The sequence below is a fragment of the Bubalus kerabau genome, chromosome 5 (assembly GCF_029407905.1).
Source record: "Bubalus kerabau isolate K-KA32 ecotype Philippines breed swamp buffalo chromosome 5, PCC_UOA_SB_1v2, whole genome shotgun sequence".
NCBI lineage: Eukaryota > Metazoa > Chordata > Mammalia > Artiodactyla > Bovidae > Bubalus > Bubalus kerabau.
Genome location: NC_073628.1, coordinates 943,105 through 955,874, shown reverse-complemented (window position 1 = coordinate 955,874; position 12,770 = coordinate 943,105). Strand labels below are relative to the sequence as shown.

The window sequence follows — 12,770 nt, the reverse complement described above, 5'->3', positions numbered from 1 at the left end:
AGAGAGCGCGGGGGCAGCGGTACCCGTGGAAGGCATGCCTGGGCACCCGTGGTTTCCATGGTGGGGGGTGCCCGGGGGTGCAGAACGTCAGACAGTGGTGGACCCCAAGACTGGGAAGGTGGATGAGCTATCCTCGAGAGTCTGCGGCGAGGATGCGCAGACCGGGACGCAGCTGCACTCGTCCACGTGGGTGTAGGTGTGCTGGAAGGCCGTCCCGTCGGGGCACTGCATGGTCACCACCTCCTGGTGGGTCCTGGTCTCCTGGCAGCAGGAGCAGCTGCACTGCCTGGCCTGTGCCTCCATGGAGTACCTGCAGACGCACAACCCTCAGGACCTCCCCTCTTGCCCGGACTGCCCGGCTCCTGGTCTCTCGGGGGTCCGGAGACAGTGGCTGGCTCCCTGAGCGCACAGAGCTGCTGGTACTGGCCCGGACAGCGCTCTGGGTCGCTGAGAACCCCAACCTTCCCCAGCCAGGCCCTGCTCTTTCCCAAACCAGCTCCTCAAACTTGCCGACCGTGGCAGACCTCTCCTCTGGGAACCTGCCCTGGGCCGTCCAGCCAGGTCCAGACCCTTCCTCCTGCCTCTTCTGCCTGGGCTCACAGCTGGCCGTGGCCTGGGTTTCTGGGGGGTGGATTCTGCCCGCAGCTCTGCCCTGACAGTCTGGCTCAGGGAAGGTGCTTATTCTGCCTGGCCCCAACACGGGCAGACCTGGTGCTCTGACCCCCGTGGCCCCGCCCAGCTGCCCCAGGCCTGGCTCAGGGGGTTGGGGAGGCTCAGGGTTTCTGCAGCCCTGCTGGGGGGCCCTTCCCTCTTCCCTGTAGCAAGCTGGGCCCTCCGGCCTCAGCCCCAGCACAGGGGGTCCCTCTAAAGACAGGGTCACTTGGGGCACCGGCTGGTGACCATGCACGTGTCTGGGGCGGGGGTGGAGGGCACGGGCCGCTCACCGGGACACTTCTGGGCAAGAGCCCTCGCAGAAAGAGACCTTGACGGCGGCCTGGGTGACGCAGCCCCGGTGTCGCAGGACCGTCATGTTGGTGTGGACCTGGCAGGCGTCTGCGCAGAGGAAAGGCAGTGGTGGCAGGTCTCCGAGGACCCACGTAACCTCCCGCTCAGGGTGGGGGTTCTGGCTGGGGCGGGCAACTTCGGGAGGAGTCAGTGGGCGGAGCTGACAGCGCTGAGAGGCAGGAAGGGGAGCCTGGACTTACCCGTTTGCACACAATAGTAGCAGCAGCCGATTTTCTTGAGGATGCCCTGCAGGTGGGGGGGGGGAGAGGCGGGGCTTTAGTGGGCGGGGCTTCGTGGTGGGTGGGCGGGGCCTCTGGTGATGGACTCTGGGAATGAGCGGGTGTGGGCTGTGGTGTGGGCGGGGCTCCTTTGTGGGTAGGCGGGGCCTCTGGTGATGGACTCGGAATGGGTGGGTGTGATGTGGGCGGGGCTTCTGCGCCAGGAGGCCAGCCTGGCTAGCCTGAGCCCCAGACACACACCTTGCAGGTGGACACATCGGGGCAGACCACAGGCGTTGGGGTCAGCATAGGGGGTCCGTCCCTGGCCTGGCAGTGGTACTCTGTGCAGTTGTCCACGAGGCTGTTGACCCAGGTCTCGTTGAGCTGGAATGAAAGGGGGAAAAATGGGTGGGGGCCGGGCTGGGGATTACCTGGTGGATGAAGAGGAGCTGGTCAGGAGGGTCTCTGCAGGGCAAGGGTTGAGACTGAGTGCCCCCTTACCTGGACCAGCTGACCGTCCGGTGCGAGGCAGGCGGTCTGCACGCACTCCCCACAGCACTGCCCGGCCACCGTGGAGTACTCAAAGCCCTGGAGCAGAGGGGTGGTCACGTCCCACACCTAGCCCTCCTGCTCTCCCACCCACCCTGGGGCCCAGGGCTAGCCTCCTTGGAACCCCCTTTCCTCTGTGAGGCATGCCCCTGCCCAGCCCCGGGGTCCTCTCTTAGCTTCACCCCTGCTCCCAGCACCTTCTCCACTTCAGCCCTCCAGAACCCTATCCCAGCAGTCTACAGGTCCGCCTCCAACCCACAGCCCCATACCCCACCCTCCTGCTTCACTCCCTCCTTTTGGGACGAAAAAACCTTCGTGAAGGCTGAGCTGGAGGCCCTCCCGGGGGCCCAGGGTCCAGTGATGGGCCTCCCCAGGGGCCTAGCCTGGCCTCACCTGGAGGCAGGTGGTATTACAGGCCTCCTCCTCACACCGCACAGTCGGGTCCTCACTGTCCATGGACAGACAGGTGCACGTGTGGCACGGAGTCACCCCTGGGATGGTCGCACCAACCTGCAGTGGACAGGGTGAGGGGAGGTGACCCTGAGGGGCACCAGGGCCAGGCCACCTCCCTGTGCCCGTGAGACCCACAGAGCGGTCTCCTTCCTCTTCACACAGGATCAGAGACGTGACCCTGGATGAGTGCAGACTGGGGCAGCCGGGACCCCAGGCCGGTGGGAGGGGCGGTCCTGCCCTGAAACTCTTGCTGGGAGAGCCTGAAGCTAAGCTCCCAGTGGCTCTCGACAGCAGCTGCCTCTGAAGGGCCTGGAGCCTCGACCCATCCGCTGTCATGGCAAGAGGGGCACGGGGTCCTCGGAGGACGTGCCGAGTCTGGAGCCCACCCCCTGCCCTTTCCCGACTGCCTGGACACGGAGCCCTTACCCCATAGAACGTGCCATTGAAGGTGCACAGCAGAGGCTCTGGAAGGAAAGGGGGTGCTGAGCGCCTGCCGGGAGGCCCCCAGCCCCAGCCCCAGCCCCACCGTCCCCCGAGCCCAGAGACTCACGGCAGCTGAAGGTGGGGCAACAGTCATCCTCCACCTGGGTGCGGACCAGCTTCTCTCCCAGCCCACATGCAGGGGGGCTCTGGGGGCACGTGCTTGCATTGCAGACTGCGGGAGAGTCCGGGAGCTGCCTGGGGTGCCCCTGCCCCCCTCCTCCCGCCTCTGTGGTTCCCAGGGTAACACTGCCCCACGCGGGACCAGAGAGGTCCTTTCCACAGGAGTAGTGGCTCTCTCCCTTCTGGGCCACGCTTTGTCACCTGCCCGGTCTTCCCCAAGACCCTGCCTGGCAGCAGGGACGCCAGAGGCCACCAGCTTCATTTTAGGTGGAAACGTGAAGGACCGAGAGGCCCCCCACCTCGGGGTCCAGCCTCAGCCCGGCCACAGGACCCCGAGGCACTCCTGCCCTGCCGGCCAGGTGGCCGGAGCCAGACATGTGCCACCCGCCCGCCCACTGGGGTGCAGGCCTCACCACACAGATTCTCCATGCAGCATGGGTTGTCCGCCAGAGGCCTGCTCAGGGCCACAGAGCCGGCCCGGCCACATCCCTGTGGCTGGTCTGGGGCCGGGCACTGCACGGGCGTGCACTGCACTGACACACTGTCCTTGTCACACACGCAGTCCTGGCAGTTGCTGACCCACCGCTCTCCAGGCTGCAACAGACCAGGTCAGGCTCCCCCAGGGCTCCTGGGTGGTGCCCTGGCCTCTGGGGTCGCGTCCAGCAGCAGGTGGGCCCCCGGCCTCCCTGTCCCGGGAGCAGCCGTGAGGCTGACATGGCTCACACCTGGGTGTGCCATACCCGCACCCGCCCCGCCGCCCGACCCCGGGCAGAGCCGGGGCCCTGGGAGGGGGACCCCTGCCCTCCTTCCACTCAAGCAAGGAGTCAGGCTGCTGAGGGTGGAGCACTCACGAATTTGGGAAGCCCATCCGGTCCCACACAGGCTGCAAGGCAAGAATGGGGAGAAGGGGGTTAGTGGGAGCACTGGGGTCGGGGCCCAGCCGGCCTGGCCACCCCTCCCCCAGTGGAGGCCTCTTCTCCCTGGTTGGGGCAGAAGCCCCTGGAGAGCTCGAGGGGGATCACTTAGGAGGGGACTCAGGAAGGCTCCAGGCCATGCTGCGCTGCCGGCAGGACTGGCCCCAGCCAGGGTCTGCCCGCCCCGGGGACCCTCCCGCTCTCCGGGGCTGGGTGGGTCCGGCGCAGGGTGCTTACGGCACTCGGGCACACAGATGTCCCTGTGAGAATTGAAGAGGATGTGGCCGTCGGGACAGAAGCAGCCCTCTGCCAGCCCAACGCTCAGTGGGCTCTGGCTCCTGCAAGGCGACAAAGGCAGACTGAGGGGCAGGGCAGTGGGCAGGGTGCAGGCCCGGGGGCAACCTCGGGTCCAGGATCAGAGGTCGGGTGGGGGAAGGGCACTCCCGAGATTTGGGGCCGGGGTCCTGGAGCCTTGTGGGTCTCCTCCTGGCTCCCCACCAGGTCCACCACCAGCGGGCCAGCCTGGGAGGCCTGCTGTCCCCACCATGCTCTCCCTGTCGGCTGGGCTCACCTGGAGTCGCAGGACTCCGGCTGCACAGGGCCACAAGACTTGTACACCTTGGCGGACGGGCAGGTGAGGTCTGGGGTCACACAGACAGGTGTCAGGCAGGCCGAGGAGGCCGGGGCCCCCAGCGGCCACGCCCGACTCACCGCACAGCCCGTGAGTGGCATTGCGCCAGTCGGGGCACACGCCTCGGGAGCGGCAGAGTTCTGCGTAGGCCTCCAGGCTCTGGCAGAGCACCTCGCGGCCGCGGCCGGGCCAGCAGCTGTCACTGACACAGGCGTTGAAGTACGGGCCAGGCGGGATGAGGCTGTGGCACCCGGCGAAGACCCTGCAGGCAGAGCCCATCAGAGGCTGCAGCGGAGGCCCCTCAGGGTGATGGCAGCCCACCACCACCACCCAACCCAGGTGGAGAACTCACGAGCTCAGCATCAGCTCGCAGAGGGGCTCTGGGGGGCACGACGGGTGGATGGCGGGCGTGCTGGTTTCCGGCAAGAGGGGGCTGGTGGTTGGGGGCAGGCCGGTGGGCACCCCGCAGCCCTCCACGCTGCTGTCGGAGACCAGCCAGGACCGGGCCATGTCCCGGCAGGTGCGGGCCATGGTGCCATCCGGCCGGCGACATTCGTCCCCGCGGTTGTTGGTGCAGGTGCCTGGGGAGGGCAGGATTCAGGGGGTACACACACTGGACCATCGTCGCCGTCTCCCTTCATCTCCCAACCTCCCCAGCAACTGCTCAGCTATCCAAGAGGGCTTCCCGCCTGGGGCAGGTACAGGGGCCGGCTGTGCGTCTGGGGTCCCCGGGGGGGTGCGCCCGCAGCGGTGGTGCCGGCCCCTCGCCGCCCCTGCAGGCGTCCTGCAGCCCCGCTCACCGCACTGGCCCTCGGTGTTGTGACTGAAACGGCTGTAGGAGAGCCGGGCCTGGAAGACCCGCCCGTTGAAGGTGATGACGGCACCGACGGCGGGAATGTCGACGCGCATCCCGGTGGCCCCGGTCAGGGTCACGATCACGCCGCTCTTGCTGAAGCTCTGCCTCACCCGCGTTTGGTCCAACAGCATCTGGGGGCGTGATCGGGGGACCCGTGACAGGGGCTGCAGACCTGCCTTCGGGGCTGTCCTCCCAGGTGCTGGGCCCCCCTCCTTGGCACCCATGCCCCAAAGAGCAGACACCCACCTCGGGCTGGGGTCACGGTCAGTGTGTTTGGGTCCCAGGTGCTCTTGGCCTCAGGCAGCCCCCATGCTCCTTCCCTGCCCTCTCTGGAGTCACCACACTCGGGACCCCAGGTCCCGGTGTGCCCTCTGTCTTCCCCAAGCCCCTGAGGCTCTCTGGCAGGGGGACAACGTGATCTCTGTGCACCAGGGTCCCCCTAAACCAGGCCGGGACCGGCCACTGCTGCTCTGCCGCCCGCGCTCACCAGGCTTTCCTCCTGCCCACCAGCGCTGGTGGTGGTGGAGAGGACGATGTCCATGGACTGGTAGTGGATGCTTAGGGCACGGGGGCAGTGGGCGGCGGCCTCACAGAAGCGGCTGTGCAGCAGGATGCGGAGGTTGCCATGGCGTGGCTGGATCTCGCGCATGAGGACATAGGTGCAGTTGTCCCAGAAGGAGTAGGAGGTGCCGTCAAAGGTTTCATAGTGGGTGTCCCCCCAGCCGCTGCAGACACCTGCAGGCATGGACAGGTCTTACCCAGTGCCACCCGGAGCTACTACTTTGGGGGTCGCTCAGCCCCGGGGGCCTCCGTCCCTCCTTCAGGACACAAGTGGACCCAGTTGGATGGGGGAGCCCCCCAGATGTGTCCACCCAGAGCCTGTGGATGTGACCTCCTTTAGGGGAAGGAGGGTCTCTGCAGCTGTGATTAAGTGAAGGTTCATGGGGGGAGGTCATCCTGGATGACCAGGGTAGCCCTCAATCCAATGACAAGGGTCCTTCTAAGAGACAGGGAAGAAGCTGCGTGATGACTGGGTAGAGGTGGGGCCACAGCCCAGGTGCACCCGGGGCCCCGAGTCTGGAGGGCCAGGCAGGACCCCCCACTTTCAAAGCTTTGGGGATAGCTCGGTCCCTCTGACTCCTTGATCTCTGACTTCTGGCCTCCAGGACCAGATGCCTGGCTGGGGTGTCATTTGTTTCGGCCGCCCCAGGAGCCCGAAGACTGTAAGACCACCCACTTCCTCCCGCATGCCGTTCTACCATGAAAGCTGCTCAGGACCGTCAGGATGCGACCCCCTCAGAGCTCCTCACCTTCACCCCCACTGTCTCTGCTCTCAGAAACCCCCGGGTTCCCTTCAAACCGTCAAGCCTGATGGGGATGGGCCCAGCGACCCCAGGCCCAGGGTATGGGGGGGCGTGTGCACGTCTCAAAGTCCGCCAGCCCTCCCCCGACCCGGAACCAAGGGCGGGCACTCACACTCGCACGTGTAGTGGTAGTCACAGCGATGGCTCTGGTTCTGCACCCTCACGGGCAGATGCCCGTTCACGCACGTGACGCTGCTCATCGGCCGTGGCCCCAGCAGGGTGATACGGTTGTCGCCTTCACAACGGGCCACCGTGCAGTCCTCCAGGAGCCAGGACTCGTTCACCTGTGAGAGACAGCACAGCACCCACGGGGTGGATGGCAGGACCCCTTCTCACCGCCCCCACCTCAGCCGCAGGAACCCCCCCTGCCTGGGGCAGGGCGGCCGCTGCCTCCTGGCTGGGCTTGGACCCTGCGTGCTTGCCTCCAGCCAGAGCAACCCGTGGAGTGGCCACTGAGGACTGGGGGTGTGCCATCAACCTTGATGGATGCCCCGGGCCCCATGCATACAGAAGGGCCTGGCAGGTCATGGTGGAGGTGGGAGGCACACCTTTCGAGGAGGGATTGTGCGATCACAGCCGCTAACTGGGGTGGTTGGGGGCACAGAGGCTGAGGTCCCTGGGGGTGAGGAGGTGGTGCAGGCGCCCTGGAAGCGGTCAAGGTCACAGCGCTGGTTGCAGATGGCTAAGAAGGGGCAGCCCGCTGCATCTGTCTTGTTGTAGACAATGTCCCCTACAAGGTCAGAGACAACAGGTCAGCCAGGGCGGGGCCAAGGGCATGAGGACACAACCAAGGCAACCAAATGCCAGGGAGGAGGTCTGCAGGAGGGGTGATACTTCACGTGCCTGGTAGGAAGAACTTCCCAAAGGCGTGGCAAAGGCAGGGTGTGGTGGGGCTAGGCGAGGTTGTGGGAACAATGGAGGGCATCAGGCTGCCGGAGGTCCCTGAGGACCAGGAGGGAGTAGTGGGTGGAGACCCAGGAGTAGTCGATATGGGAGAGGTCAACAGGTGACCTGTGGGTGAGTAACTGGACAAGTCTGGCTTGGCGGTCATGGGTGAGGACCCCGGGAAGCCAGAGGGACTAGAGATGGACACCCTCTCGGTGGTCACCATGGAGGAGGGTCCAGTCACACTCGTGGGGGTGGAGGTCCTCTCAGTGGTCACTGTGGAATAGGGTCCAGTCACACTCGTGTGGGTGGAGACCCCCTCTGTAGTCACTGTGGAGGAGAGTCCTGTCACACTGGTGGGGGTGGAGACCTTCTCCGTGGTCGCTGTGGAGGAGGGACCTGTCACACTGGTGGGGGTGGAGGTTCTCTCCGTGGTCGCAGTAGAGGAGGATCCTGGCACACTGGTGGGGGTGGAGACCCTCTCAGTGGTTGCTGTGGAGGAGGGTCCAGTCACACTCGTGGGGGTGGAGGTCCTCTGAGTGGTCGCTGTGGAGGAGGGTCCTGGGACACTCGTGGGGGTGGAGGTCCTCTCGGTGGTCGCTGTGGAGGAAGGTCCTGTCACGCTGGTGGGGGTGGATGTCCTCTCCGTGGTCACCGTGGAGGAGGGTCCGGTCACACTGGTGGGGGTGGAGACCCTCTCGGTGGTCGCTGTGGAGGAAGGTCCTGTCACACTGGTGGGGGTGGATGTCCTCTCCGTGGTCACCGTGGAGGAGGGTTCTGTCACACTCGTGGGGGTAGAGACCCTCTCGGTGGTCGCTGTGGAGGAAGGTCCTGTCACACTGGTGGGGGTGGATGTCCTCTCTGTGGTCACTGTGGAAGAGCGTCCTGTCACACTCGTGGGGGTAGAGACCCTCTTGGTGGTCGCTGTGGAGGAGGGACCTGTCACACTGGTGGGGGTTGACACCCTTTCTGAGGTCACTGTGGAGGAGGGTCCTGGGACACTCGTGGGGGTGTAGGTCCTTGCAGTGGTCCCTTTGGAGGAAGGTCCTGTCACACTGGTGGGGGTGGAGGTACTCTCGGTGGTCACTGTGGAAGAGGGTCCTGTCACACTCGTGGGTGTGGAGACCCTCTCGGTGGGCGCTGTGGAGGAAGGTCCTGTCACACTGATGGGGGTGGATGTCCTCTCAGTGGTCACCATGGAGGAGGTTCCTGTCACACTGGTGGGGGTGGAGACCCTCTCGGTGGTCACTGTGGAGGAGGGTCCGGTCACACTGGTGGGTGTGGAGACCCTCTCGGTGGTCACTGTGGAGGAAAGTCCTGTCACACTGGTGGGGGTGGAGACCCTCTCGGTGGTCGCTGTGGAGGAGGGTCCGGTCACACTGGTGGGGGTGGAGACCCTCTCGGTGGTCACTGTGGAAGAGGGTCCTGTCACACCCGTGGGTGTGGAGACCCTCTCGGTGGTCGCTGTGGAGGAAGGTCCTGTCACACTGGTGGGGGTGGAGACCCTCTCGGTGGGCGCTGTGGAGGAAGGTCCTGTCACACTGGTGGGGGTGGAGACCCTCTCGGTGGTCACTGTGGAGGAGGGTCCGGTCACACTGGTGGGGATGGAGACCCTCTCGGTGGTCACTGTGGAGGAGGGTCCGGTCACACTGGTGGGGGTGGAGACCCTCTCGGTGGTCACTGTGGAGGAAGATCTTGTCACACTGGTGGGGGTGGAGACCCTCTCGGTGGTCGCTGTGGAGGAGGGTCCTGTCACACTCATGGGTGTGGAGACCCTCTCGGTGGTCGCTGTGGAGGAGGGTCCGGTCACACTGGTGGGGGTGGAGACCCTCTCGGTGGTCACTATGGAAGAGGGTCCTGTCACACTCGTGGGTGTGGAGACCCTCTCGGTGGTCGCTGTGGAGGAAGGTCCTGTCACACTGGTGGGGGTGGAGACCCCCTCAGTGATCACTGTGGAAGAGGGTCCTGTCACACTCGTGGGTGTGGAGATCCTCTCAGTGGTCGCTGTGGAGGAAGGTCCTGTCACACTGATGGGGGTGGATGTCCTCTCAGTGGTCACCATGGAGGAGGGTCCTGTCACACTCGTGGGGGTAGAGACCCTCTCCGTGGTTGCTGTGGAGGAGGGACCTGTCACACTGGTGGGGGTGGAGACCCTTTCTGAGGTCACTGTGGAGGAGGGTCCTGGGACACTCGTGGGGGTGTAGGTCCTCGCAGTGGTCCCTTTGGAGGAAGGTCCTGTCACACTGGTGGGGGTGGAGGTACTCTCGGTGGTCACTGTGAAAGAGGGTCCTGTCACACTCGTGGGTGTGGAGACCCTCTCGGTGGTCGCTGTGGAGGAAGGTCCTGTCACACTGGTGGGGGTGGAGACCCTCTCGGTGGTCACTGTGGAGGAGGGTCCGGTCACACTGGTGGGTGTGGAGACCCTCTCGGTGGTCACTGTGGAGGAAGGTCTTGTCACACTGGTGGGGGTGGAGACCCTCTCGGTGGTCGCTGTGGAGGAGGGTCCGGTCACACTGGTGGGGGTGGAGACCCTCTCGGTGGTCACTGTGGAAGAGGGTCCTGTCACACCCGTGGGTGTGGAGACCCTCTCGGTGGTCGCTGTGGAGGAAGGTCCTGTCACACTGGTGGGGGTGGAGACCCTCTCGGTGGGCGCTGTGGAGGAAGGTCCTGTCACACTGGTGGGGGTGGAGACCCTCTCGGTGGTCACTGTGGAGGAGGGTCCGGTCACACTGGTGGGGGTGGAGACCCTCTCGGTGGTCACTGTGGAGGAGGGACCGGTCACACTGGTGGGTGTGGAGACCCTCTCGGTGGTCACTGTGGAGGAAGATCTTGTCACACTGGATGGGGTGGAGACCCTCTCGGTGGTCGCTGTGGAGGAGGGTCCTGTCACACTCGTGGGTGTGGAGACCCTCTCGGTGGTCGCTGTGGAGGAGGGTCCGGTCACACTGGTGGGGGTGGAGACCCTCTCGGTGGTCACTGTGGAAGAGGGTCCTGTCACACTCGTGGGTGTGGAGACCCTCTCGGTGGTCGCTGTGGAGGAAGGTCCTGTCACACTGGTGGGGGTGGAGACCCTCTCGGTGGGCGCTGTGGAGGAAGGTCCTGTCACACTGGTGGGAATGGATGTCCCCTCCGTGATCACCGTGGAGGAGGGCCCTGTCACACTCGTGGGGGTAGAGACCCTCTCCGTGGTTGCTGTGGAGGAGGGACCTGTCACACTGCTGTGGGTAGACACCCTTTCTGAGGTCACTGTGGAGGAGGGTCCTGGGACACTCGTGGGGGTGTAGGTCCTCACAGTGGTCCCTTTGGAGGAAAGTCCTGTCACACTGGTGTGGGTGGATGTCCTCTCCGTGGTCACCGTGGAAGAGGGTCCTGTCACACTCGTGGGTGTGGAGACCCTCTTGGTGGTCGCTGTGGAGGAAGGTCCTGTCACACTAGTGTGGGTGGATGTCCTCTCCGTGGTCACCGTGGAAGAGGGTCCTGTCACACTCGTGGGCATGGAGACCCTCTTGGTGGTCGCTGTGGAGGAAGGTCCTGTCACACTAGTGTGGGTGGATGTCCTCTCCGTGGTCACCGTGGAAGAGGGTCCTGTCACACTGGTGGGCGTGGAGACCCTCTTGGTGGTCGCTGTGGAGGAAGGTCCTGTCACACTGGTGTGGGTGGATGTCCTCTCCGTGGTCACTGTGGAAGAGGGTTCTGTCACACTCGTGGGCGTGGAGACCCTCTTGGTGGTCGCTGTGGAGGAAGGTCCTGTCACGCTGGTGGGGGTGGATGTCCTCTCCGTGGTCACCATGGAGGAGGGTTCTGTCACACTCGTGGGGGTAGAGACCCTCTCCGTGGTTGCTGTGGAGGAGGGACCTGTGACACTGGTGGGGGTGGAAGTCCTCTCGGTGGTCACCATGGAGGAGGGTCCTGTCACACTCGTGGAGGTGGAAACCATCTCAGTGGTCGCTGTGGAGGAGGGTCCTGGCACACTCGTGGGGATGGAGACCCTCTTGGTGGTCACCGTGGAGGAGGGTCCTGTCACACTCGTGGGGGTGGTGACCCTCTTTGTGATCACTGTGGAGGAGGGTCCTGTCACACTCGGGGTGGAGACCCTCTCCATGGTCGCCTTGGAGGAGGGTCCTGTCACACTCGTTGGGGTGGAGGTCCTCACGGTGGTCACTGTGGAGGAGGGTCCGGTCACACTGGTGGGGGTGGAGACCCTTTCGGTGGTCACTGTGGAAGAGGGTCCTGTCACACTCGTGGGTGTGGAGACCATCTCTGTGGTCGCTGTGGAGGAAGGTCCTGTCACACTGGTGGGGGTGGAGACCCCCTCGGTGGTCACTGTGGAAGAGGGTCCTGTCACACTCGTGGGTGTGGAGACCCTCTCGGTGGTCGCTTTGGAGGAAGGTCCTGTCACACTGGTGGGGGTGGATGTCCTCTCAGTGGTCACCATGGAGGAGGGTCCTGTCATGCTCGTGGGGGTAGAGACCCTCTCCATGGTTGCTGTGGAGGAGGGTCCGGTCACACTGGTAGGGGTGGAGACCCTTTCTGAGGTCACTGTGGAGGAGGGTCCTGGGACACTCGTGGGGGTGTAGGTCCTCGCAGTGGTTCCTTTGGAGGAAGGTCCTGTCACACTGGTGGGGGTGGAGGTACTCTCGGTGGTCACTGTGGAGGAGGGTCCGGTCACACTGGTGGGGGTGGAGGTACTCTCGGTGGTCACTGTGGAAGAGGGTCCTGTCACACTTGTAGGTGTGGAGACCCTCTCGGTGGTCGCTGTGGAGGAAGGTCCTGTCACAATGGTGTGGGTGGATGTCCTCTCCGTGGTCACTGTGGAAGAGGGTTCTGTCACACTCGTGGGCGTGGAGACCCTCTTGGTGGTCGCTGTGGAGGAAGGTCCTGTCACGCTGGTGGGGGTGGATGTCCTCTCCGTGGTCACCATGGAGGAGGGTTCTGTCACACTCGTGGGGGTAGAGACCCTCTCCGTGGTTGCTGTGGAGGAGGGACCTGTGACACTGGTGGGGGTGGAAGTCCTCTCGGTGGTCACCATGGAGGAGGGTCCTGTCACACTCGTGGAAGTGGAGACCCTCTCTGTGGTCACCAGGGAGGAGGGTCCTGTCACACTCGTGGAGGTGGAGACCATCTCAGTGGTCGCTGTGGAGGAGGGTCCTGGCACACTCGTGGGGATGGAGACCCTCTTGGTGGTCACCGTGGAGGAGGGTCCTGTCACACTCGTGGGGGTGGCGACCCTCTTTGTGATCACTGTGGAGGAGGGTCCTGTCACACTCGGGGTGGAGACCCTCTCCATGCTCG

General features: G+C 64.8%; 1 protein-coding gene across 1 annotated transcript in view; it reads right to left on the bottom strand.

Moving 5' to 3' along the window:
- Positions 1-69: 69 nt before the first annotated feature.
- Positions 70-12,770, bottom strand: part of LOC129653517 (mucin-5B-like) — a 34,477-nt gene continuing 21,776 nt past the window's right edge. The window contains exons 35-62 of the mRNA XM_055583245.1: positions 11,557-12,708; positions 10,981-11,469; positions 9,937-10,551; positions 9,754-9,883; positions 9,606-9,698; positions 9,451-9,551; positions 9,037-9,181; positions 8,713-8,834; positions 8,350-8,425; positions 7,995-8,186; positions 7,437-7,535; positions 7,142-7,323; positions 6,706-6,877; positions 5,717-5,964; positions 5,174-5,360; positions 4,726-4,954; positions 4,454-4,635; positions 4,314-4,383; positions 3,980-4,080; positions 3,680-3,711; positions 3,242-3,422; positions 2,776-2,880; positions 2,652-2,689; positions 2,166-2,282; positions 1,725-1,811; positions 1,500-1,607; positions 945-1,042; positions 70-310 (exon numbers count right to left, since the gene is read on the bottom strand). Of these exons, the coding sequence (XP_055439220.1) occupies positions 88-310; positions 945-1,042; positions 1,500-1,607; positions 1,725-1,811; positions 2,166-2,282; positions 2,652-2,689; positions 2,776-2,880; positions 3,242-3,422; positions 3,680-3,711; positions 3,980-4,080; positions 4,314-4,383; positions 4,454-4,635; positions 4,726-4,954; positions 5,174-5,360; positions 5,717-5,964; positions 6,706-6,877; positions 7,142-7,323; positions 7,437-7,535; positions 7,995-8,186; positions 8,350-8,425; positions 8,713-8,834; positions 9,037-9,181; positions 9,451-9,551; positions 9,606-9,698; positions 9,754-9,883; positions 9,937-10,551; positions 10,981-11,469; positions 11,557-12,708 (5,574 nt within the window). The 3' untranslated portion in view covers positions 70-87. The remainder of the gene's footprint in view (positions 311-944; positions 1,043-1,499; positions 1,608-1,724; positions 1,812-2,165; positions 2,283-2,651; positions 2,690-2,775; positions 2,881-3,241; positions 3,423-3,679; positions 3,712-3,979; positions 4,081-4,313; positions 4,384-4,453; positions 4,636-4,725; positions 4,955-5,173; positions 5,361-5,716; positions 5,965-6,705; positions 6,878-7,141; positions 7,324-7,436; positions 7,536-7,994; positions 8,187-8,349; positions 8,426-8,712; positions 8,835-9,036; positions 9,182-9,450; positions 9,552-9,605; positions 9,699-9,753; positions 9,884-9,936; positions 10,552-10,980; positions 11,470-11,556; positions 12,709-12,770) is intronic.